Source organism: Desmodus rotundus, chromosome 10, assembly GCF_022682495.2.
Source record: "Desmodus rotundus isolate HL8 chromosome 10, HLdesRot8A.1, whole genome shotgun sequence".
NCBI lineage: Eukaryota > Metazoa > Chordata > Mammalia > Chiroptera > Phyllostomidae > Desmodus > Desmodus rotundus.
This window is the reverse complement of record NC_071396.1, coordinates 20,926,075-20,952,438: the sequence shown is the minus strand read 5'-3', so window position 1 is coordinate 20,952,438 and position 26,364 is coordinate 20,926,075. Positions and strand designations below refer to the sequence as shown.

The 26,364-nt window shown below is 46.1% G+C and overlaps 1 protein-coding gene, 1 non-coding gene and 1 pseudogene across 3 annotated transcripts in view; 1 reads left to right on the top strand and 2 right to left on the bottom strand.

Annotated features, from left to right (window-relative positions):
* The window catches only part of MAP3K21 (mitogen-activated protein kinase kinase kinase 21), a 48,015-nt gene that overhangs the window by 10,903 nt on the left and 10,748 nt on the right, over positions 1-26,364 (top strand). For both annotated transcript variants that reach the window (XM_053912725.2, XM_024561947.4), the window contains exons 2-5: positions 5,951-6,131; positions 11,773-11,921; positions 15,593-15,768; positions 24,635-24,875. In XM_053912725.2, coding sequence (XP_053768700.1) covers positions 5,951-6,131; positions 11,773-11,921; positions 15,593-15,768; positions 24,635-24,875 — 747 coding nt within the window. The remainder of the gene's footprint in view (positions 1-5,950; positions 6,132-11,772; positions 11,922-15,592; positions 15,769-24,634; positions 24,876-26,364) is intronic.
* Positions 14,081-15,445, bottom strand: LOC112306084 (ubiquitin-fold modifier 1 pseudogene; annotated as a pseudogene).
* On the bottom strand, positions 19,128-19,234 carry LOC112306163 (U6 spliceosomal RNA). The gene has a single exon (XR_002974906.2). It is a non-coding gene; the product is annotated as a U6 spliceosomal RNA (small nuclear RNA).

Below are 26,364 nucleotides of genomic sequence, written 5' to 3'. Positions count from 1 at the left end.
CACACCTGTATTTTCTTTACAGAGCCTGTCTCCTCGTGTGTAGTGGGCCCATCCGTCATTCATAGCACAGGTACTCACGTGATTGGATTCTGTGTCCGAGGGGCTCTCCTAGGCCCTGGGCGTCCACAGGGAGCAAAGCCGACAAATCCCTTCCCTCGCGGAATTTGCTTTCCAGTGGGCGACTGGAAACAGTCAATAGGAGGGGACAGCGGGACAGGGCGGGGGATGTGGGGGAGTCAGGTCCTGCAGGGTCCCCCAAGGCCGTTGACTTCCCTGGGACACTGGAGAGTTTTGAGCTGAGAACTGGGCTGTGACTGACATTTTCACGGGATTGCATTGGCCACAGTTCTGAGAATAGACTGGAGGGGCCCAGGGTGGAGGCAAACACGGGGAGCCACCAGCATACAGGGGGGCTGCGACTCTCTGGGGAGTGAGTGCCGTCAGAGAAGACCAGAGGCCCGAGGACTGAGTCCTGGAGGTCTGCGGGAATCAGAGGTCAAGGAGCTAAGGAGGAGCCAGAGAAAGGAGCAGCTCGAGAGGGAAGGGAAAACCCAAGTGCCCTGAAGGCCGGAGAAGAACGTATTTCGGGGAGGGGTGATCAGCCGTATCAGATGCTGCTGATGGGTCGGCGTTCAAGTAACGTCTCTCTTTTAAGGACTCTTCTTGCAAGCAGCCTTCATTTCCTAGTACTGTTCCAGTTAGCGCTGCATAACCAGCTGCGGACTTATCACGAAAAAGCTTGTAATTCGTTTTCTTGGTGCTTCTTCCCCTACAGTCTTCATTCACTCTTTCGTTGAACAGATGTTTAGTGTGCGTATAAAAATGCTAGTGGCTGCGCAGTAGAGGTAAATACACACAGACAGATTAGTGAGGTGCCTTTGGTTCCTCGTGCTTCACTTAGGGAGGTGAGACCGAGCAGTACGATAAGGCAGTGTTTGAGTGTGACGCCGCTTCGAAGCTCAGAGAACCGAGGTTCCGCTGAGGTTCCCAGAGAAGATGCCAGGGGAGGCGCTGTTTGGAGATTCATACAATATTGGAGCAGTGAGAGTGTGGACGTTGCTCACGTCCTTCAGGGAAAGAGGAGCTGAGATCTCAAAGGCTAGTGGACTTTGGGGTGGTCTTGCAGTGAGCAGCTCGGTGGGAACCCTGTGCTCCTGCTCTGATGCTTAAGGGGCACCTGAGGGTCCCAGCGTGGATGTTCTGCAGGGCAGACGGGGAGACAGCCGCACAGCACACAAAAGGGGGTCCGGGCCCAGGGGCGGGGGTGTGTTTGTTAGAGGTGGCTTTTAGTGTCCAGAATTGTCATGGTGTAGGGGTGGAACGTTTCGGAGAGAACAGGAAGAGCGGAAAAGATCACGTAGCTGCGATTAAAGGACCTGGAAGTCCAGGATGAAGGTCTGGACTTGATTCCATAAACCGGGGTGTCAGCGAGGGCGTGTGTGTAGGGGGGGTGGGGGCGGGGACAGATGGGAAGAAATGTAAAAATATTGGGGGCTGCTTGGTAAACTTAGGAAGTTAGCATTTATTCCCTGTAAGTGGTTGATTGTTCTGAGTTGAAATTCATGGAGTCGCCCTATTTATTTACGTCTTAGACTGAGAGAAAGGGGTGTTTGTTACTCTGCTTTTGCACCGTTGCTCTTCTCCACTCGTTTTCTTTCTTATGACTTTCTCTTGGTGATAATATATTTGTGGTTAAAGATTAATCAAAATGAACCTGTCTGACTCACATGGAATTTGGACATAGCAATCCCATAAATGTTGAGAAAATAGAATGAATACATTGTAATTCCTTTTTTTTTTTTAAGTATGCCTTGTATGCCTTATATGCCATAACTCTGAAAATACCAAAGTGAAACTTCAAAGGAGCGGGGAAATCAAGTGCCTCACGGTTGAGTAAATAGACTAAGTGCAAGGTTGTGAGGGCTGACTGCAAAGAACGGGGCGAACAGGGGTCAGACATCGTCACTGAAGTGCCACAGAAGGGGCTCCGACACTGTCGCTAGGTTACTAACAAGAATGTACCGTTCCTGTGGCCAAAAAAAGTTGATTTGCCTGGTTTGCACGTTGTACCTTCTGGGGGGCAGCTGTGCCTGTCGCCCTTCCTAGTGAGTGACAGGAAGCGGAAGTTGGCATCCAACCGCGTGTCCTTAGGCTGAAACTTGGCCAGCTGCCCCATTATGTTACCTGTTGGGGCACAGGCTATTTTTGGTTTCGGTCACTTTGCCCAAAAGATAAGGAATTTCAGGAATTTTGCTGAACACCTCTGAAATAGACTCCAAAACAATGGGCCTTTCATGGAACTCTGAACTTGACATTCAGAGTGTTATTTTAACTTGTTTTCTGCTAGTTCAAAGCATGGAAGAAGCACTTGGCTCCTGGGGAGGCTTTGGACTGGGGCAGGGGGAGGTGCTGGGACCGTCAGTGCCAAGGCTGCCGAGAGCACGCCGCACCGTGACCTTTATGTAGAAATGCAATTCATTTTAAATGCTTCAGTTTTGGTTCTCATTTTTAGTTCTGTTTTCACTTATTTTAGAGCTGCCTTTCTCTGGCCTTTGCTTCTCCGGGGCTGCCAGGCCTTCCCTGGGGTCGGGGGGCATGGAATTTTTCTAATGCATATTTTAATCAACACATCCTCACACCTCCCTACGTGGATGTTTATAAGAATGAGGAGCTAATGTCTATGAATGGGTCTTGGAAAGCAAAGTTCTATGGAACTGAGAGCCATTTTAATCACTGATTTGGAGTCTTTTTTGGTGGTAAGAATAATCACTGTTTAAAAGTGAAATTAGTAATATTATAATGGAAAAAATGTAATACAGCTGATGAAGTAGCTAATTATCTGTCTTGGGTTTTTTTTTTTTTTTTTGCTTCCGTGGTTTAAGAATATGGGATTAGATATTTATTTATTTTTTTGATACACATGAGGAGTAAGAAGTGAGAAATAAATATACCTCAAGCTCACACGGAAGGAAGAAGATTCAAAAACGAACCTCTGAAACAAAGCACCTAAGGGTGTTTGTAGTTGGTTCGCCCCTTTTGTAACCCACCATTACTGGTAGCCCAGGGACTGAGGACGTAGGGACGCAGATGGCATCTGAAACGGGCTGTATGTCCTCGTCCTGTGGCCTGGGACACCATTTGCAAACTGGAAATCGCAATTCCCACCTCACAGCAGGGTGTGAGGATCGTCATGGAAACAGCCACAGCCAGAAAAGGATCCGCCAATGGTGGCAACATTCTTAGCAGAACTGGTGCAAATTATCTAATTGTGGTTAATAAAAACTACTCCGTTGAACTCTGATGCGCAAGGCACTGTGTCAGGTGACACTGGGGGATGCAGGGGACAGCTGTAATACACAGCCCCTGGGATTGAGTGGCTCGTGTGCAATTCAGGATCGTGTGTTTTAGGTGAAAAGGTAACTGATGAAAGAATACGTGGATAACGAGTGACTGGGAAGATGAAATAGTCACTGTTTTGTAGGATGCTCTGGAAGGGTTACCTAAGGAAGCTGGCCCTTGAATAGTGTAGGTGGGCAGACAGAATGAGGGGCTATTGCAAAGAGGTGAGCCCCGCCCCTTGCATACTTCCCCCGTCCTTCACTACAGAGTAAGGCATCACGTGTAGGAGTAAGACAATGGTGAGAGTTTCAGCCTTGCTACTTACCACCTGTGTGACCGTGAGCATACAACCACCTTAAAGCCTGACGTGGCCTCTAAGTGATGGGTAGAAACCTAGGCCAGGGGTCCTTGCTCTCTCCTCTCACAGGGAGAAGAGCGCTTGGTAGGGGGTACACATTGAACACAGCAACACTTGCTCAGGATTGGCGACACATCCCCACTCAAATACCCCTTCTCGTTGACACGGAGAACCACATTGGCTCTCTCCAGAAGCACCAGCCAGTTTCACTTTTGTGACCATCATCCACTGTACACGTTGATGCATGATGCGAATCCCGCGTGAATCCATTGCAGAGTGAAATTCAAACCTTGCGAGAGACCTAGCATTTCCTGGCATCCAAGAAAGTGGTTTTGAAGATTTGCTAAAAACACTTTCAACCCATTGATGAGAGTGTGTGCGTGTGTGCGCACAAGTGTGTGATCCTTGTGAAACGCTCACTGCATTTCACCATGCTCAGCACTTTGCACTACCTCCCTCCTCACTCCAGCTGTAAGAGGGACACGTGATCACGGTCCCCGCGGCAGCCGTGAGCAGAAGCACAGACTCCACCCCATCCTGCCTCCACTCAGGAATGGTCCAATGGCAGGAGATAGGAAAGCAGTGTGGGCCCAAAACAAAGAGAGGTTTCCCTTGTGAAAAGTCGATACAACCTGCCAACTGAGCAGAGTAGGCGGCAGTGGGGACCTTGGCCTCTGGGGTCAGACTGCTTGAGCCTCACTGCCTCTGCGTTGCGTGACCTTGGACATAAGACTCAGCATGGCTGGTTTCAGTTTCCTTATCAAGTCCAGATAATTAATAGTACATACCTGTGCGGTTATAGTGGGTGATGTGATTAAGACGCCGGTAGGTGAGCCTGACATAGAGTGGACTTGGTCAAACTTGGAGTGGACTTGGTTAGTGATAGGTTTTCCCTATAACTAACATTAGGGAAAATGGTTCTCTGTATGATCGTGCTCCAAAAATGAAACATGACGGGTGCCTTGTGCTGTTCTCCAGTTTTGAAGCAGTGAGACCAGAGGTCATGTAGTGGCCAGGGGAATGGAGGGGGTTTGCAGAGCATTCAGGGGTGGAGTGGGACAACAGAGCTGTGTGTTGAAGTGCAGGGTTTTAAGGCAGGAGTGAGGAGATCAGTCAGAAAACACAGCAGGATTAACCCTGGCTGGTGTGGCTCAGTGGATTGAACCCTGGCCTAGGAACCAAAGGATCACTGGTTCGATTCCCAATCAGGACACATACCTGGGTTGTGGGCCAGGTCCCCCCGTAGGGAGTGTGGCAGAGACAACCACACATGGATGTTTCTCTCCCTGTCTTTCTACCTCCCTTCCCCTCTGTCTAAAAATAAATAAATAAAATCTTTTAAAAAAATCACACACACACACAAAAGAAAGAAAACTCAGTGGGTTTCAACTGCCCCCTTTGCAACAAGTGGGAGGAAGGGACATAGGTGAGCAGCTGCCCTAGAGCCTCGTGGAAACCTGGGAGCATTTCCACGTGGTTAGGGGCAGAGGAGAGTCAGCCCTGCCAGAGGGAGACCCCAGGTGCAGGGAGGGGCAAGCCAGTGGGCAGAAGGGCAGGGACTGAGAAGCAGCTTATTTCAGCGGCTGTCACCTGCCGGGCCTGGGGCCACTGGCCTGCGTGCCCCTCGGAAGTTGGGCTTGTGCACTTGGTGTTTCATTTCAAGAGGCTGGGGGCTGGGGAGCGAGCATCCGGATGAAGTTTCTGTAAAGTTTTCACTTTTTGCTCTATTTTGAGCTTCAGGAAAGCACTTGTGTCTCAAAATTTCTTCATGAGTTACAATATCTATAAGCATTTTGCAAATGTAATGCTTGATAAGAATTTTGGGGAATATGTCATCTATTTGAGAGATTCTTCCACACAGTCAGTAGAAAGCACTCTGCCTTCAGGTGAGGACCCGCCTCTTAGAGGGACACAGTATGTCAGGTGAACTTGCAGGGACTTGGGACCCTGCTTGTGCTATCTCAGGAAATGGCCCTGGCCCCTCGAAATCACTTTCACATAAAGAGAAACACCCATAAAGAGCGCTGAGCTGTACCGTGTCTGTGAACTTCTGAAACAACTCGAAACTTCCGGCACAAATGTCCCACCTGCAGTTAGGATACAGGTGGTATAAGGAAGATGAAATGATAAAACTCCAGTCATTCTCACGTTTTCTGCCCGCTGCACTGACTGTGTTGACAGTACCAAGGAAAAAATGTGACTGGAAAATGATACAATATTTATAATAAAAGTATATCACTTTTTTTTTTTAAGTTTTGCTGCTGGAGAAGATAGAGCACGATGACTTCTGCAGTAAAACGCTGAAGATTACAGACTTCGGCTTGGCGAGGGAGTGGCACAGGACCACCAAGATGAGCGCGGCTGGCACCTACGCCTGGATGGCCCCGGAGGTCATCAAGTCATCCCTGTTTTCCAAGGGGAGCGACATCTGGAGGTGAGCCCCCGGCTCTGCGCTTCGATACCGGCTGCCCTGCGTCCTGCGAGGGAGCCCCGCGGTACTCAGTGGTTCTGAGTGTAAAGTGTAGTGTACTCCCTCAGAAGAGGGTTTTAGAGTTTTGATCATAGAATCACAGTGGAGCAGGTTTTTAACCTGAGGTGTTTATCGTCGTGACTTCCATCTGATGGGAGAACCTTCTCGTTAAATCTGAGCTGTCACTAAGATTGGTAATAATTGAAGTTCACAGTAATGCCCAGATTGGGTCAGTAAGGTCCAGTTAAGTTTTCACTTGAAGCAAAATTTCGATCCCTCCTGATTCCCAGACAAAATGGTAGCACGGAAGGAGTTTGAGAAAGATGGCACCTTCTAAAGATTCAAGCTCCCCGTTTGAGAATAGAGAGCTGAACCCGAACGGGACCCCTGGTGGCCTGGCTGTTCCGTTCAGCTGCGTGTCACCAAGGGGTGACGCTTCTCTGCAGCCGAGCGACAGAGAGAAACACTCTGGTGAGTAGTTACCGTCCACCAGGGGCTCGCCTGCTTTTATCTAAATGCTCCTGAAATCCTGTGCAGAAGTGTTTGGATTCTGAAAATACTCTAAACGTTATCGTGGTGTGTTAAAGTTCCGGTCCTTTCTTTTGTTTTTTAATGGCTTTATTGAGATATGATCCACATGTCATACAATTTACCCATTTAAATGGCATGATCTGAGGGCTCTTAGTATTTAATACAACGCAAACAAATTTGGGAACACCTTTATAATCCATAAGGGAAACCCTGCACCTCTTGGCCGTCAGCCCCAGCACGCCACCCCTCCCAGGCCACCGCTGATGTTCCTTTTGTATCTTAGGGTTTGCTTATTCTGGACGTTTCATAGAAATGGAATCCTACAATATGTAGTCCTTTGGGACTGGCATTTGTCAGTTAGCATAATAATTCCCTTCCTTTTTAAGGGTGAGTAACATTCTGTTGGATGGATAGACCACATTTTGTCTATCTGTTCATCAGTTGGTGGGAATTTTGGGTGGTTTCCGCTTTTGGGCTATTCTGAACGATACTGTAATGAGCATCCCCGAACAAGTGTTAGCGAGGGCGTGTGTTTTCGGTTCTCTTGGCCGTGGATCGAGGCATTTAATTGCTGGGCCTTATGGTAAACACGTGTTTAGTCATTTGAGGAGCTGCCAGACCATGTTCCAAAGCAGCTGCTCTGTTCCCATCCCGCCGGTACCAGGGTTCCGATTTCTCCACATCCTCGCCAACACTTGTTATTGTCTGACGTTTTGACTGTAGCCAGCCCAGTAGTCGTCAAGTGGCGTCTCACTGCGGTTAAGGTTCCCAGGTTTTTGCACATCAGAGAAAACTCGGGCTGAGAGAGGAAATGTCACTTGCTAAGAGTCCACACCTGAGAAGTGGCAGAGGGACTGCTCTTTGAGTCCTCGCCTTTCCGACTTCCAAAGTCGGGACCAACAAAACTTGGTCCGCCTCCAACCACTGGGCGCAACAGAAGTTACTTCGAATTCACACGTCAAGTCAGTGGCAGGGACCCTGCAAGTCTAAGTTCCAAAGAAGTCCTTTAAATGGAACCCTCATCCTCTGCATTTAAAATATAATTTAATTGTTCTCTTGAGCAATCTGTCAACTGTCAGGGGTTCCAGAACGTCCTAGGGCCGTTGTGAAAACTCCAACACCTGGGCCTTCATGACTAGACTGTCTTTTGGGGGAGACCAAGCACATAGGTCTTCCTGAAACATTCAGTGTTTTTCTCTTGGTTTAATTACAGTGATTTTCTGATGGTGTGATGCCAAGATATGCAAAGGAAATAGGTGATTCTTCTAAGAAATTATACTTCTAAAAACTAATAAAATACATCAAAATCAATTTTCCATTTAAAATATTACTGAAGACTGCAACCATGTCATTTCATGTGCTTCCTTCATAAACTCTGTAATTACCAGCTACGCAAACGCTGTATAATCTATATAAATGCTTTATAGCAACCCTATTATTCTAAGCATAGGGGAGAATCAAGAGGTAAGAAAAAAAATTTCTAAAACCAGCCAAAATATGGGTCTTCGAGTCTATACAGTTCTTGGACAGGCTGTCTCTCACAGTGTGTTTATTTCTAATTCTCAGTTTCCTAAGCTGGAATTATCAGATTTTAAGTAAAATCAGCTAATTAGAAGAGGGGAGAGGGAGGCTAAGCCAGGAACAGTAAAAATTGGCAGCTGGAAGCAAAATAGACAGGAAGGAAAAGGCGTGAAATGCTGTGAAAGGACTGGAAACGACTGACTTTGGAGCCATGGAATTCATTATGAGCATAAAGCATGCGGGAGCCCGGGGGTGTCGGCTGGGGGGCGGGCAGGCCGCCCTTGTCTGCGTGAGCCTGTGCTTTCGGACCTCCTTTCCTAATGTCCCCGCAAAAACAGTTTCGTTCCAGAAACGCCGCTGCCCTCTGTGCAGGGCTGTGGGCTGTGGGCTGCGTGCTCGCTGGTGTGTTTACATGCGTGCCTGCTGTTTGCCCCTCTTCCTCCCACCTGACGCCGGACTCCCGGGTACCTGAGACAGGTGTTCTCGTTGGGTTTGGACAGTACCCATTTCACAGAGTTGGTACCCAAGGTACCGGGAGATTAAGACATTTCCTCAGGTTGCAAAACCAGCTAGTGGCTTGGGTTCCAGGCCTGAGATCCTCCGGCTTTGGCCACCGAAGCCCTTGACCTTCAGGCTACTAGAGCGCTGGGGCAGGGCCTCGTGTGTACCGTTCCCTCCTGGTCGAAGAGGACGAGAGAACACACTGCACTTGAGCTACTTAGTTCCCTAGAAATAGTTCCAGCTTTCACTTCGGTTTTACCTGGGTAAGCCCTCTTCTCTCTGGAAACAATGACCTGCCGTGAATTAGTCATTCTCGGAGGCTTCCCAGAAACCAAGCTAAGTTGTTGTTACCGCTTGTTTCTGGGCTCCTATTTGCTAATGAGAATAGCAAGGGCACTTCTGTGAATGTAGACCCGTTTCAGTTATCCCAAGATTGCTTTGGTCCCCTGTTCTCAGGTGATTTGGATTCATCTGTGAGTTCAATTTACTTGTTCCTGAAATCAAGAATTTGATTTTTAAGAAGCGAAGCAGATAACCTTTGAAAAATAGCGGTTGCAACTTCATTACTCATAGTCATAGCATGATATGATTTACTACTACACTGTATATCCCTTTTTCAAACAAATAAAAGAACCAGCACAACAGAAACAAACTCAGATACAAAGAAGCGACTGATAGTCCCCAGATGTGAGGGGGTGGGGGATGGGTAAGAAGGATGAGGGGATTACAAGGACAAATGGCCGCTACAAAGTAGTCACGGGGTGGGGACGCGAAGCACAGCTGAGGGAGTGAGGTCACGACAGTACGGCCCTGTAGGGCGTCACATGGTCACTGGAGCGATCAGGGTGATGGATTTGTAAGTTACGTGAGTGTCTAATCACCACGTTCCACACCCGAAGCTAAGCTAACATAATAGTGCATGCTAAGTGTAATTGAAAAATAAGTCCAGTACCTGAGTTGCAAAGAATAAAAAAGAATTAAAAATAAGTAGGAAGAAGAGTGCTTTGAGACTGTCAAGCAGATATCGCTATATTGTATAGATGAGTTAGTTCAAGGTCAGTTTGTGAGTGGGGACAGAGTTGGTGGATCGGAATACTCCCAGAGCTCAAACTCCCGTCTGCCGCTTCCAGACCGATGTCACTCAGAGCAGGAGCTGGCCTCGGGGCCTGGGGACTCACACACCTCTGCTGGGGCCAGCAGAGAGCTGGCAGGTCCCCGCGGCCTTGCGACTGGACACATTCTGTTGTTTCTACATTATTTTTTTCTGAATGCTTTCCGTATACAGTCTAGAGCAGCGATTTCCAGCCTCTTTCATCTCACGGCCCACATAAACTAAATTACCAAAGTTCTGCGGCACATCAAAAAATATACTATATACTTTTTTATCTGACCAAAAAAATAGGTGTAATTCTGATTCATTCACACCGGGCGGCTATTGTTCTGTTGGGCTGTTTTTTCAGTTGACAATTTAAGGGAAGAGAGGTCCGTGCCCCTGACTAAACAGTCAAGGCAGCACAGGTCGTGGTTCTCGGGGCACCCCGGTCCGGCAGTGCTGCTCCGGAGCCCAGCAGGCACACACGGACAGTCTTTTAGGAAAGCCATCGTATCCGGGACGGCCCGAGCCTTAGTCTGGAGAATCTGCAGCTCTGCAGAGCGGGTCTTCCCCACAGGGTGCCTTTCCCATTGTCTCTGTGACCTGGCGGCCCCACGTCTCCTAACAACAGAAGATAAAAGATTAGGAAAGTAGATAGGACTGTGGGGCTGTGCTAGTGGTGTTAATAGAAACAGAAAAAGAAAGTAGATAGGACTTATATGCGTATGGGTTTCAGTTTACAGTGAAGTGAGTGGTCCGGAGTGACTGATGTTTTTGTGTGTATTAACAAAAGGTAACTTGAGGGTACTTCCTGTTTTGAAGAAGATAAAGGGGAACTAAGGTACTGACCAGTCTGGTAGGAGAGATTAAATATATATAATGTGCAAACTTATTTCCAGGCTCCTCTGTGTTGTCTTAGAATCTGTGGCATGGATGTGGAGCAAAATTTGGTCCTCTAGCTTCATTTAAAATCTTGGTTTAGCTGTGGCCGGGGTGGCTCAGTGGACTGAGCACCGGTCGGTGAACCAAGAGTGCACTGGTTCAATTCCCAGTCAGGGCACATGCCTGGGTTGACGGCCAGGTCCCCAGTAGGGGGCGTGCGAGAGGCAACTGATCCATGAATCTCTGGCACATTGATGTTTCTCTCTGTCCCTTCCTCATTCTCTAAAAAATTAAAGAAATAAAAAAATTTTTAAATTGGTTTACAAGTCCTTCCACTGCATCCTCTCTCGTATTTGTAATTGCATTTGCTTTTGATGACCTGGAAGAGTAGTGAACCGGGGTCACACCTGCCAACGCTCCCAGAGCTTGGCCGCAGCTACAGTGGTTCTCGGCTCTTCCCTCCCATCTCCCCTCACCCTCCTCCCTACAGATTAGAGATGTGATGTGCTACCTGCAGGCCCAGGGAAGCCCACCTGACTTCTGGGGTCTGTTACTGTTAAGCTGCCTGGTGAACACACGCTTAACATAGCTCCTAAAGTAGGAAGTGAGAGGCAGAAAGATAAACAATTTCGACAAACTATTTAAAAATCCTTCGGTCTGAGTCCAGCGGTGGGTAGCATGAGATGGATGTGGGGTGAGCATCTTCTCGTCCTATCAGTCCTCACAAGGTTTTACTAGGTGAGGGAGAAATGAGACAGAAGGAGAAACATCAGAATAACCACATCACTCTGAAAGGGTGTCCTGGCTCTGGTCCCTGATTAGTTCAGTGTGACTGTACCTGAGCTTTTCTGTTTGTGACGCCATTTCCATTCCTGTAGTGCACGCACAGCCGATCTCTGGGAGTGACCATGTTTGAGCCCTTGACCTCTCCCCTCCGGAGGAGGGCCGCTTTCTTGGAACGAGAAGGTTCTCACTAGCAGCTGGGGGAAGGCACTGATGTAGTTGTCCCACCCGCTGTGTCAGAGGAAAGAGCCCGGTCACCCTTCTCACTAATTTGGTGCCAACCTTGCCTTCCAGCTATGGAGTGCTGCTGTGGGAGCTGCTGACGGGGGAGGTGCCCTATCGTGGCATCGACGGTCTCGCTGTGGCTTACGGGGTGGCAGTCAACAAGCTCACCTTGCCCATTCCCTCCACCTGCCCGGAGCCCTTCGCCAAGCTCATGAAAGGTACCTGTGCGCCCCACCTCTGCGTGTCTGTGGGGGCGGGGGGAACCTCTCATGAGAACGTCTATATTTTTTTAACCACGGAAGAAATTTCTGTGCTTCTGATTTTCATGTGCTTTTAAGTACTTGCACTGTTTTAGAGTTAGAAACCTTGTCTTTGACCTCAGATATCAGGGAAAATTTTGATGAAGAAAGGAATTTAAAAACAGTCCGGTTTTATCAGTGACTCATTTATGTGCAGAATTCACCGGAACGCTAATAACGTTTTCACCGAGTGGAATTCAAAGACGATACTGAGTGGGCTCCAGATCTGCTATTTTAAGTCTTACCGAATGATCAAAACTGTTTTACAACCTTACTTGGCATGGTCTGCCCTGACCTTCTGTGTTTGGTCCGTATCTCTTAAACATTAACTAACTCTTTTTGTAAGCAGCAAGGTACCTTACCGAGTTACCAGGCTCTGGTTTAGAACCTGTCCTGTGATTATAACGCTTTAGAGACTCTGGAGGTGCTGGGTTGAGTTGCAGACCTCGACAGCAGTAAACCACCCGGCCGGGGCAGCTTCGGCCCGGACACTCAGAGCTCGCGGTAAGACACGGAAGGCCGTGTCCCCACAGAATGTCATGTGCTGTAGATGACAAGAGCCTTATCTTTAAAAGAAAAAAAAAAGACAGATCATATTTACGTAGTAACAAAATACCGAATTCTTTAAGAAAATGTTTTTAAGAACCTGCTACAATAAAATTTTCAAAAACAAAACCCCTAAATATTAAACAAATTACTTTATGGTACAGGGCATCATCGATTTATTTATGTAACACAACAGGCAGATTTTGTGCTAGAAACAGAAGCAGAGGATCTAAACTGAACAAAAAATTCAGGAAACGGGTATTCATAAATTTCTAGTGAACTGAGGCCTAATATCGTTAAGAACCAGGGGGTCCCAAACGTCAGAAGTACACTTTTCTACTCAGCAAAGATTTTTTTTCCCTTTACAACTCAGAATCTCACTATTCATTTATCAAATATATAAACAGTGTCTGGTTGATTTCTTAAACTTAACTACCAGTGTCACTGTCAGATGCTCTGATTTTGTTACATTTTCTTACACATTTTCCCCAACGAACCTAGCACATGTGATCAGGGAGACACTGAAACGGGCTTCCATGAAGACCGGGGCATTTTATTCATGAATAACCCGCAAGTATTGTTTGAAAGCCTGCTACATATCCAGGTCCAGAAAGAGCAAGACAGGCCCAAGGCCTCGCCCAGAGAGCTCATCATCTAAAATGCAGCAAATCTAGGCCCCTGGCCAGGTAGCTCAGTGGGTTAGAGCATCGTCCCGATACACTAAGATTGTGGGTTTGATCCCGGTCGGAGCGCATATAAGAATCGACCAATGAATGCAAGAATAAGTGGAACAACAAAGTGATCCTTCTCTCTCTCAAAAAAGTCATTAAATTCAACAACATTTAACATACATCAAATCGAGCACTGGTTCTGAAGCACGACGAGCCTTCTTTTCAGTTTTAAAGATTGGAATAGACATCGATTTCCTCGGTCAGGGCCAATGAGATCATCCCTCATGCACATCAGTCTTTAGATTCTCACACAGGGAGTTTTGAAATCTGTGTGTTGACAAGGCCTATACTGTCCTTTGTCTTCTGCTCCTGTGACAATATCAAGTGTCCCCTCCGGTTCCCCCAGCACAGCCCCTGCGCTTCTGCCTCCCCAGCTGGCTCTTTCTGTGACACTCTGCAGCAGCTTTCTGTCCCCTTCACTGCCGTCATCCTTTCCTCCTGACTGAAGCCTGGGCTTCCCCATCTTCCCCTCCTTGGCTCCTATTCACTCGACTCATCTCAGCACTTCCTTAAACACTGGGCAGTGAGTATGATTGATTCATCAGCACCTCCCCGCACGGTTTTCTGGAGCATTGTTGTGATCTTTACAATGGTCTCTTCCTGAGTGCGTTTGGAAGTATTATCCGGAGAAAGACAGTGTGAGAATTCCTTTTTTAAAAAAATTTTTTATTGTTATTCAATACAGTTGTGTGCCTTTTCTCCCCATCCCTCCACCCAACCCAGCTGAACCCCCCTCCCTCCCCCCCCACCCCCCTCCCCCCCAACCCCCCTCCCCCTTGATTTTGTCCATGTGTCCTTTATCATGTTCCTGTAATCCCCTCTTCCTTAAAGTCTGCATTACAAGAGGCTGATTAAGGAACGCAGAACTCAGCACTGGGTGCTTCTACTTTATTTTTAGTTCTTACCATTCCAAGAACTGGATTCTGCAGGATCGGAGTTAAAACTCTTTGGTGTGGGACATCAATGTTACACATAAGGGCTAGGTCGAAAAATTCAATTTTGGGCTTTCTGATATTAAATTAAAATTTATATGAACCCATGAAGCTTGAAACTTAAAAAATACCCGCATGGTAAAAAGTTAAGACAGTGAAGTATTCCTTTATATGTTTGTGTCCTTCATCATAAAGGGTATATAATTAAGAAGTCAACTATTTGTGAGTTTGCAAGTCAGATCCTATCAAGCAACCTGCCCTGTATGAGCCACAATCCTTTCAAAATTTTAAGTTAGCTGTGGCCAGTGTGGCTTGGTTGGAGCATCAGGCCATACACCGAAAGGCTGCAGGTTCGATTCCCAGTCAGGGCACATGCCAGTGTTGCCAGTTCTGTTCCTGCTTGGGACGTGTATGGAAGGCAGCCGATTGATGTTTCTCTCTCACATCGATGTTTCTCTCTCTCTGGAATAAATAAATATATCCTCGGGTGAGGATTAAAATAAATAAATAAATAAATAAATAAAATGTTAACTTAAAGACAAATAGAAAGATTCAGTAAATTTAATCTTCCAAATGCCCTCAGAAGGAATGATCAGACGCACCCTCCAGTAATAAAGTACAGCTGGATAACCCGTCTACCCCAAAGGAACCAGCCGTATGCTCCGCACGGTGGCGGTGAAACGCTAAGGTCTCTGCACAGAGGGAACCCGCGCTGCTTACATGCTCTCTCTGCACTTGAGGAGTCAAAGGAACGAGGGACTGGGAGTCACCCCTGTTACTTCATCAGCTGCCGGTGTTTTCATAGCGTTCTAAATGCCTCCTTTCAGTTTCTCAACAACGATGCTAATATTTACTTTGAAAGGGAACCCGATCTTCCACGTAGAGGACCTTAACAACGTCCAACACGATCTCTAGGGATAATTGGCCGTTCTGAACCATGCTTTAGAAAAACACTTCCAGCCGCAGTCTGTATTCTTGTTCCATCATGGGTAACAGTTGCACTGGTGGCTGCAGGAGCTTTACATTCTTCTGTGGCGGACCTGAAGACTGCAGGGAAGGGTGTGCTTCCAGGAACACTGCGGACTTTGTGCGGCAGCTGCGGGTCGGAGGTCGGTGTGATCTTAAAGGAAACGGTGGACCAGGTGGAGCCGGCCTCAACAGCTGTATGCAACGGTGATTGTTGTGCCTGCCCCTGGCAGGCACCCCGTGCGAAACAAAATTCCCCGATCACTATCAATAGAATTTGTAGTCTCCAGCAGATCTGTCAGCGTGGGCTGATAATGTGAACTCTGCTGAGAAATGGTATTAATGAGATGCTTGTTTATTGTAGAATGTGAGCTGGGCTGGAAAGTGGTATTAATGAGATTCTTGCTTATTTTAGAGTGCTGGCAGCAAGACCCTCATATTCGTCCGTCGTTCGCCTTAATTCTTGAACAGCTGACTGCTATCGAAGGGGCGGTCATGACCGAAATGCCTCAGGAATCCTTCCACTCCATGCAAGACGACTGGAAGCTGGAAATCCAACAAATGTTTGATGAGCTGAGAACAAAGGAGAAGGTGAGCAATATATAATGACTCACCTGACAGACTCATATGTATGGAAGTTACGGAAAATATGAGTCAAGAACGACCATTAGCATTATTCTAATGTGTTTTCATTTTGAAAACATCGGTATTTACTGATTCTTGCTTTCCGGCTGAAACAAAACTACTGGACTTGAAATGTGGAATTGGAAAATGAAAAAAATCTTGTATTTCCCCGTCATCTTCTTTTTTAACTGGAGTATTTTTAATTAAATCCTAGACTCACATCATTTTACCCTTTAAGGCTTCGGTTGGTGTCTCTAGCTAGTAGGAATTTTCAAAATAACTTTCTTGCCATTATTATCTTCAAAAGTGACATTTATTCCTTGATACCATGTAACGCTCCACATTCAACTGTCTCAGTCTCAGGGGCCTTCTTAGGGCTGGTTGGCACAAATCAGAATTTAAACAAGGCCTCTGTGTTGTTTCTAGTTACATCTTTTAAAGGCTCTTTTAGGCTAGTCCCTCCTCTTTTTATCTCCAGGACATTGCGTTTTTGGAGAAACTGGGGGAATGTGTAATTTTTAAAACTTTCTCATAAGAGTTAAGCTTTGGTTGGTTTATATGTGTTAAGAAGAAGGGAAAAATAAAGCTATATGTTAAACGTGTTGAAGCTGCATGTATATTCCCACAGCACGAAATACGAGAAGTACAGAGAAACACACCAAATTGTAAGGCAGACTTGTTGGGAAGTGAGTTCAGTTGGCCCGGTCTCCGCTGACTGATGACAAATGACTCTTCATGGTCACTGGAGAGCCCCAAGGTCAGGGCATGGGTCTGTGCTTTGGAAGCATTACTTGTTTTTTTTAAACACATTGTAATAGTAGCACATTTTGATGAATCAAGGTTTATTCTGTTGCTCTGAAGTGTAAACTGTTCAGAGGGTTGACTGCTCCTCTGGTGGGTGCAATCAATGGGCTAAAGTACAACCTCGCAAGTTTCTGATAAGCATGATAAAGCCATATAATTGTCCGGGAAGGAATGTATTTACCTCGCACAGTTGTGATTGTAATAGCAGAGTTCTTTTTAGGCAATAATACTGTGCCAAATGAAGAGTCTGTTTGCTTATTCCAATTTATGACCTTGAAACATGGGATGATGGTATAGCTGAGCACCATTCTCCCGTGGTAAAGTGACCTTGACTTACACAGTGTGGCTCCGAATTCCATCTCTGGACTTTCACATCGACTTTGATCCTAAAGGCCAATAGCCAACCTTAGAGCAAAGGAAAGGGGAAAGGGGGGAATAAGAAGCTGTGGTTTGAAGATACATACGTAACCATTTCTTGAGCCATATATATATATACATATATATACATATATCTATGTCTGTGTATGTGTAGATACTGTATATAATACCGTACATGACATCAAGACATCCCGTGCCTAAACCCTACCCGAGTAGCTTACTTTTGTTATCTTGCTGAATGGGAAATTAATAAATGCTTGTCAGAGTCAGTCCCCAAAGTGCAGATTGTTTTCCAAAACAAAAATGAGTTTTAAAAACGTGTCTGTAGGGAAACCGTTCTGCATTTCAGTGTTGTAACGTTTTTCCAGCAAACATAGTCTACGGCGTCCCAGGAACAGTGACGGAGTCCTGGGACACGAAGACGGGTGTGGCCACCTGTGTCCTGGAATGGGGTCCTCTGCATACCAGGCTGGGCACCGGGATCTTGTTGACAAGTTTTTAAAAGGGGCTTCGTGGGCTATTTTGTCAACACTTTTAACCCAAATATTGGAAGTCAACTTCCCCACCCCCTTCCCTCATTCTACTTCCTCTTTTATGTTAATGGGATTACTGTTTTCTTAGGTACTCAGTCCCACAGGTGTCTGAGGATGTTTCTCGTGGCTTCAAAGACGGTTTGTAGTCACTCTTCCCCTGACCCTGTGTCCTCTATCACCTGATCGCCACAGCAGCATCCTACCTGGTTGCTCTGCATCCAGCCCTGCTCCCTACCTTACCCCTCACCACCGCCAGTGGACCCTCCAAACGCACATCGGAGCATCCTTGCTTCATGGCCAACTCTGTTTCCTTATTCACTTCCCTCGCCCTTCCGTGGTCAGCCTCACCTTGTCCCCGGCCATTCTGAATTCCTTCCAGGTCCTCTGACGCCACGTCCCTGACTTCCAGCCTTTCTTTCTTTCTTTTTTTTAATCTATTTATTGATTATGCTATTACAGTTGCCCCATTTCCCCCCTTCACTCCACTCCATCCTGCCCACCCCCTCCCTCCCACATTCCCCCCTATAGTTCATGTTCATGGGTCATACTTATAAGTTCGTTGGCTTCTACATTTCCTATACTATTCTTACCCTCCCCTGTCTCTTTTCTACCTACCGTTTATGCTACTTATTCTCTGTACCTTTCCCCGCTCTCTCCCCCTCCCACTCCCCTGTTGATAACCCTCCATGTTATCTCCATTTCTGTGGTTCTGTTCCTGTTCTAGTTGTTTGCTTAGTTTGCTTTAGTTTTTGTTTTAGGTGTGGTTGTTAATAACTGTGAGTTTGCTGTCATTTTTACAGTTCATATTTTTTATCTTCTTTTTCTTAGATAAATCCCTTTAACATTTCATATAATAAGGGCTTGGTGATGATGAACTCCTTTAACTTGACCTTATCTGAGAAGCACTTTACCTGCCCTTCCATTCTAAATGATAGCCTTGCTGGATACAGTAATCTTGGATGTAGGTCCTTGCCTTTCATGACTTGGAATACTTCTTTCCAGCCCCTTCTTGCCTGTAAGGTGTCTTTTGAGAAATCAGCTGACAGTCTTATGGGAACTCCTTTGTAGGTAACTGTCCTTTTCTCTTGCTGCTTCTAAGATTCTCTCCTTCTGCTTAATCTTGGGTAATGTAATGATGATGTGCCTTGGTGTGTTCCTCCTTGGGTCCAGCTTCTTTGGGACTCTCTGAGGTTCCTGGACTTCCTGGAAGTCTATTTCCTTTGCCAGAGTAGGGAAGTTCTTCTTCATTATTTGTTCAGATAAGTTTTCAATTTTTTGTTCTTCCTCTTCTCCTTCTGGTACCCCTATAATTCAGATGTTGGCACGTTTAAAGATGTCCTGGAGGTTCCTAAGCCTCTCCTCATTTTTTTGAATTCTCGTTTCTTCATTCTTTTCTGGTTGGATGTTTCTTTCTTCCTTCTGGTCCATACCGTTGATTTGAGTCCTGGTTTCCTTCCATCACTATTGGTTCCCTGTACATTTTCCTTTGTTTCTCTTAGCATAGCCTTCATTTTTTCATCTAATTTGTGACCAAATTCAGCCAATTCTGTGAGCTTCTTGATTACCAGTGTTTTGAGCTGTGCATCTGATAGGTTGGCTGTCTCTTCATTGCAAAACTATGGACGCTTCACGAATTTGCGTGTCATCCTTGCGCAGGGGCCACGCTAACCTTCTCTGTATTGTTCCAATGTTAGTACATGTGCTGCTGAAGCGAGCACCAGCCTTTCTATATGTCTGTCCTCTGTCCTCTGTCGAGAGCACTGTCCCCACCCCAGCTCTTATCCCCGCCTCGCAGTCGCTGGCTCCAGCATCCTCAGCCCCCTGTCCTTGCTACACCTGATAAAACCTTGTCATAGGGGCCTGCTCCTCCCTTGTAATGGCTGGGCTGAGTCATCATCATTGTTATTATTTGCTTGTTTAATTGTTCTCGGTCTGCCTTCTCTGCTAAAGAATAAGTTCGTGAGCTAATGCTATGTCATTCTTGGTCATTTTCATCCATAGCACTGACCAAAGTACAAAGTATAATGCTTGGTACGTGGTAGGTGTTCAATAAATACATGAAATAAACCTGAGTAAACTTTCTTAATACGCCTTCAATTTACAAGCAAAGCCCATACAAGCTTTTAAAAAATTGTACCGAGAGCTCCCAGCAATCATGTTTATTATTATTAGTACTTATAGTAATAATAATAGTAAAGGAGTAAAATTATTATTTATTTTAAGTGAAAAATGAATTTAAAGTGCGTAAATGTTATGAATCCTATTACGAATCTTAGGCTGTACCAGAGGCCTATAGCTCAGCTACTTAACCTTCAACCTCTGGGTGTGTGTTCTTGAGAAACTCCCACACATGCGCCAGGAAGTTAAGGCTAATCACTTAAGTGTTGTTTGTATCAGTGGAAAATGGGAAGCAACCCAACAGCCAGTGAGAGGGGAGCAGGTGCCTAAACTGCGTTCTGACGCAGTGGGAGCCCGCACAGCAGTTCAAACGCGTGAACTCTGGCTGCTTGCGTCTACATGGATGAATCTCAGACACAACATTGGGGGGAAAGCGAGATGCAGAATACCTACATTGGGTACCATTGATGTAAATTCATAAAACCATATAAAACAAAACTATTCAGATGTACAAAACGTCCAATAGCAGAGGCCGGGGAAGACCAGAAGGCGACTGCAGAACAGCTGATGTGAAGGGGGGCGGGGCAGGATAGGAGCCCGGCCCGGAGGATGGAACAGCCCGGCCCGGAGGATGGAACAGCCCTGCAACACATACTTAGCAGCTGTTAAATATTGATGGCGAATGCATGGGTATTGGCTGTTGTACTTACAGTATGTTTTCAATATTTCATAATCTAAAGTGATTAAAATAAAGGTTAGAGAAAAATATGTAAGCTGCAAACTCTTCTTCTTTTTTTCCTAAAGTCATTTTTTTTTCAAGAAGTAGACTTAGAGGTAATTCACTCTCTTCCTTAGATTTTTCAGGATTTTGTAGGTTTAAAAATGCAACACAGGCAAACGCAACCTTAGACCCCGACACGACCCATACATAATGCTCCTGTAGTATGAAATGATAATCCTGTTTGACCCTTCAGGGCCTGGCCATGGTCTTGTGTCTGATGGGCAGCTTCCCCAGGCTGGTGGCTGGGAGGCAGGAGAGGGGCCTGGACGTCTGGGCAAAGAATAGAAAGGGTGGGGGTTGCGGGGCTGCCCTCGAAATCTGATGAGGGAGGGGCTGTCTTTCTTGTTGTCACAGATTCAGAGGTAGGACCTCTTGGGCTCCAGGTATTCAAACGTGGTCCCCAAACCGAGAATGTTCTAGCCCACGGCCCCTTTCCCTCCAGGAATTCACGTGGGCTGTGGGGGCATCTGTATGGCATTCCCAAACCCACAGGAGCCCCTCCCCCGTTTTATGTGACATCTTTGGCGGAATGCCAGGATCTAGAGCAGTCCAGTGTTGTGGTTAAGACCCACGACTGGAGCCAGACAGCCGGCTGGCACTGGGCTCTGCTGCTGCTGACCCAGGTCTGTTCTCTGGCCTCCTCACCCTTAAATGTCCCAGGGGCACTCTCTCGGGCAAAGCTGCCTATTTGTAGCATTAAGTGTTAGCCTTAGAACAAAGAAAGTGGTGGCTTTGAGGGCGGTGGGGCAGGTCCCAGCAGCCGCACCGCCCCTCCCACTTAGGCCCAGGTTTTAGCAATGGAGTAATACAGGAAAGTGACCGACCAGATTAACTTCTTCAATCCTGCAGTTCTTTGAAGAGAGGAGTTATTATCAGTGATATTATGTTTCTTGGAAACTTGAATACAATTTGTTGACTTAAAATGATACAGAAAAGACTGATGGATTTTTTTTTACACTTCCCCAAATTGTTTTCAGGAATTCTAAAATTTGATGTTTGACAGCAAAAATAAAAAAGATTTTGGGGTATTGAGAGACGCCTTTGAGGAAAAATAAAACTTGAAATCACAGATTTTAAAATTTGGAAATAATGTTGTTAATTATTATTTCAAACTGTTTTATTTGATTATTTTTAATTAATGACAATCCACCAGGAGAGGTATAGCTAGTGAGTTCATTCTTATCTTGTGGGTTTAGTAGAAACCAAAAGGCAGGCTTCACAAGTGGATTCTGCTCTTTCTCCATTTCGAGGCTTTATAAGAGTTCCTTTGTTATTCTTTGAGTCTATTTAGCTGTCCTATACATACCCTAGTGTCTGTGCTTTTTCTGATGTGACTTACTCAGTGCTCCTTGAGATACAGCACTTATGGTGTATTTCCTGTGAGCCTACAGTTTACAATGAAAGCCTGTACAATCGTTCTTTTTTTTTTTTTTTTTTTGCTCTGAGGTTTCTAGCCGCGTCTTGTTGCTGCAGCCTGGCAGAGAGCGTGCTCTATCTCCTCTCTGGCTCACTGACTGCTCCAGGTAGGAGGAGCTCACGGTCAGACTGGGAGTTAATGGTCAGTATCTTGGCCGGCTGTACTCTGTGTTATTCAGTAAGCTGTAGCCTCCGCAGACACTGGTTCCTCCCTGAATTCCTGGCTTCTTATCTCTGAGTGTCTGCCTTTGTGCGCTGGGCGAACAGAGTGTCTTTGAACCACTATGGGAAGGCATGTCACCGTTAATGATTAACATCTTCACCAGGGGCCTGGATTTGCCATTAGAATGGACTGTGCCAGGCAATTAAACAAATATTACTATTTAGTAATCTCAGCCACCAAGAGAATTTTCTGTGTGCTTCATAATTTCAAAGTATTCAAAGGGCTTCTAATACCCCATATGTTTTTTTTTTCTTTTTCTCTTACTTGTGAATGTTTTAAAATCCATTCAGAAGGAAGAGTACTTCGGCTGTTTTCTTTCTGACCTTTTTTTTTTCTCTTATGAAGTCTCAGGCAAGGGATTTTCTTGCTTTTATTCATCAACTCGAGGGGATTCGCATTTTAGCCCAGGACCGGGAATTACAAATGGTTTCTCACTCAGTTACTGTAGCAGGAACAAACAAAACCCCTGATCCAGTGTGCTGTCCTTATCTCTTCCTCAGGCCCTTTCATTCCACAATAGCTAATTGGATTGATATCAGCACCACTGAAAAGTAATATCTTGACAAAAGGCCATACAGTAAGGAGTTAGAAATTGGAAGTGACTGGACATTATCCTCTGTCCCCAAATATACTGCAGTCAAATCTCCAGTTTGGACAAACTGGTGGGAGAATGCCACCAATTAAATGATGCATTCCATAATTTTAAAAAAATATGTCATATTTTCTTTTTTTTTCTTTTTCAAGCAGTGCACGGTAGTTTATATCTGGCACAATCTTAGGAAGAAATGCCAACCTGCTCTGCAAATAAGAGTCAGCTGCTGCTATTAGCAAAAGTGACTTGAATATCAATTGGTCTCAAGGAAGTCATTGCTCCTGCAATTTTGGTTATGAAGTCTGTTTAGAAAAATAAATTTAAAGACTGTTTCAAAGGCAAATTACAGTCCACTGTGGAAGGATTACCATAAGTTCAGAATCCGTGTGATCTGAATAAATAATTTTTTGTTTTGTTTTTAGAGCTTCTCCTTCTCTCTCTTTCTCTCTCTTTTTTGTCCTCACTCAAGGATATGTTTGTTGATCTTTAGAGAGACAGGAACAGGGGGAGAGAGAGAGAAACATTGAACAGTTGCCTCTGTTACACACCCCAACTGGGAAACCGGCAACCTAGAGTATGTGCCCTGGCTGGGGATTGAACCCACAACCTTTTTGTGTATGGTGCAACACTCTGACCAAGGGAGCCACTGAGACAGGGCATCCTCTCTCTCTTCTTGATAGTATTGTATTTCTTTGTGGAAGGATAGACTTCTGTTTATCTCCTTTATAATAACTGTACTCAGAGCCTCTGCTTACTCTTTGAGTCCATCTGTCAAAGGTCAAGGGCTTAGTGGACTCAAGTGGCATTTAGTCCTGGGTTCAGCTGTGGTTTCTTCCCTGAGCTGCATCTTACAGTTTCTTCATGCCTCTGTTTTGATGCTGTTGGTTGTGGGGCAGTTGTGATTGTATGAAGCCTGATGAGTTTGCATAGCGCTCAGAGCTCACAGCCCCAGCTCTGCCTGAAAAGGCGGAGTTTCTAACTGGGCGTTTGGTGTTAGGCGATTCCAAGGTTAAGTGTGTCGGGGTCAGTGTCTGGATGTGTTTGCGGACGGCCGGATTCCCCAGAGGCGCGGGTCAGTAGCGGGAACTGGGGGAACATGTCCTGTAGCAGGGACAGCCGCGTGTGTCTCAGGGAGAGGACGGAGCACTCGGCAGCAATGAAATAAGGGGATGTGGTTCAAAACCTTTGTCCAGTTCTCAGTTTCCCTGTTGAGTACATTTTTTTAATAGGAATACAAGTGCATACATTCCTCAGTCCCTAGATTTCCTCTTTCTCGGAAGTTCAATAATTCTAAAACAAAGCCAGGAGGAAGTTACACGTTAATCAGAAAGTACGTGACAAAGGGACTTGTGTGAGCTTGTCTATGACACCTGCGGATGAAGTGGTACTTGCCACCCGTCCGTGGCGTCCTGAACAGTCCTTTGTAACTGGGGAGCGTTCTCATTGGCCTATTTCAGGGATGGCTTGTGTTCACGTCTGACGGGCCTTCCACTGATTCCTAACACCTTAGCTTCGTTCTTTCCCACAATCTCTCCACCAAGATGTTTTCATCTCTAAGCAGATTCTTGAATGCTCGAAGAAGTCTCTAAGTAAAGGAACCTGACCTGCAGTCTTTTGTAACTAGAATAATCATCCTTTAATTAGCCAAGCTTTAACTTCGGGTTTATTTTAAACTGGATCACACACATCCATCTGCACTTTGCTGCTACGTGTTAATGTCCATTTTATGTCAGGTGATTATACAGGCAAGAGAGAGAAATGTTAACATCGAGTTTAAAATAATAACGATGCCTTTTAGGATCATAGAACTGAAAGCGCAGGGATCATAGAACTGAAAGCGCAGGGAGGGGCCTGTACGCAGGCGTTGGCTTGGTCTAAGCTGGGGATGTGCCAGCGGGTCTCTGCCCTGACTGCCCGGGCCGCAGCCAGCAGCCAGCGCAGTCCTGTGCGGCCTGCTGGTGGTGATGCTGGTGTCCCTCTCGTCCTAGGAGCTGCGGTCCCGCGAGGAGGAGCTGAGCCGAGCCGCCCTGCAGCAGAAGTCGCAGGAGGAGCTGCTGAAGCGGCGGGAGCAGCAGCTGGCGGAGCGCGAGATCGACGTGCTGGAGCGCGAGCTCAACATCCTCATATTCCAGATGAACCAGGAGAAGCCCAAGGTCAAGAAGAGGAAGGGGAAGTTCAAGAGAAGTCGCTTAAAGGTCAAAGATGGACATCGGATCAGTTTACCCTCAGGTATGACTTGGTCTGCGTGTCCCCCAAGGCTCTTGTTTGTCACCCCATCACCGGCCACTTTGTGTGGTCGGAACTAGGGAGAGACGGGGAATGAGATTCTCAAACACTGAACATCTTTAGTTGCTTCCTTCAGTTCACGGCCACTGTGTGATGAACTAATGGGTTTCCACATATGAAACAGCATCGGGTGAGCATCGCATCCCAGGCTGCGTGTTCGCCTCTCAGAGGACTTTCCAACATGGATTAGTTGATCTTCGACTTTGAAATCCCCAGAAGTCCTTTGTACTGATGGTGCTGACCCAACACCGCAAGGCCCGTAAAAGACCAGGACCTCGACTGCTTTTTCCCCTTTAGGGTTATGTTCCCACAGGATCGGTCTGTAGCATCCCCGGTATCAGCTCCCTCGGGACACGGAAGATGCTGCTAGCACCTTCAGCAAAATCTACCAAGCCCTTTAATTACTTTCCTCTGAGGGTTTAAAATCCTGTGGGTATAAAAATGAACCAGGACATCCCGGGAAGATTTTTTAAATATTTTAAAATATTTTTGGTGATAACCTAAAGGGATTATGTGTGTTAGGAGAAGCCAAACAGAATAGAAAATAGCAAACCTATATTTATGAAATTAGTTCTTTAATATTGTGTTTTATACTTGATTTAAGGAAGAACCAAATGCCCTCCATATTTTGTGATTTTTTTTTTTTCCTAATAGCAGGGAAGAGTGGGGACAGAACAAGGCTGGGGGCCCTTCAGAGAACGTGTATCAATTATCCACCTATCTGTATCAATGCACCTGTCTATTTCTCTGTGTACGTTTTGTGTATTGGAGTGTTTTATGGATTCCAGTGTTCTCCTAAGATATTTGTTAATGTCGCACAAATTGGATTTAAACAATAACGACAGTTTGGTTTTATATGAAGTATGTGTAAGCTCTCCTGTAGAAATACTCATTACAAAAGACCGGCAGCCTAGCGGCACGTGTGGGGATGTTGTAGGTTATTTCAGAAACCCCCAAGTGACCAGCTAATTGCTGGTGTGGGCCGTCACACGTGTACACCACATGTTGTCGAGTCTTTGGTTGGATGAGGTGAGGACAGGCTGGGGGCCCTCTCTGGGGAAAAGACAGAGGTCCTTTTCCAGGTTCGCTCTGATGTTGCCTTTCAACTTGGAGGACCCCCAACTGGACTATGCTACATGTCAGACATAATGTAAAACAGTCTAGTTCGTTTATGGTGAGACTCCTCCTTTCAGGGTCAGGTGGTAGAAGTTCAAAGAGGCACCCGCTGTGAGTTTCCTTCTCCAGTTCTCAGCTACGGCAGCTTTCTTCTGTCTGCGTGGTGACTCTGTCATCGTCCTTAATAGTCACTGAGAAAGTTGGTGGAAAGTTGATGGGAGGGGTTCTTGTCTCTCTTCTCCCACCGTTTGTTCCCCATGATCCCTCACTCAAGCGCCACAGCCCAGTTCTGAGTTCCAGTTCTGCGCCTGGAGAG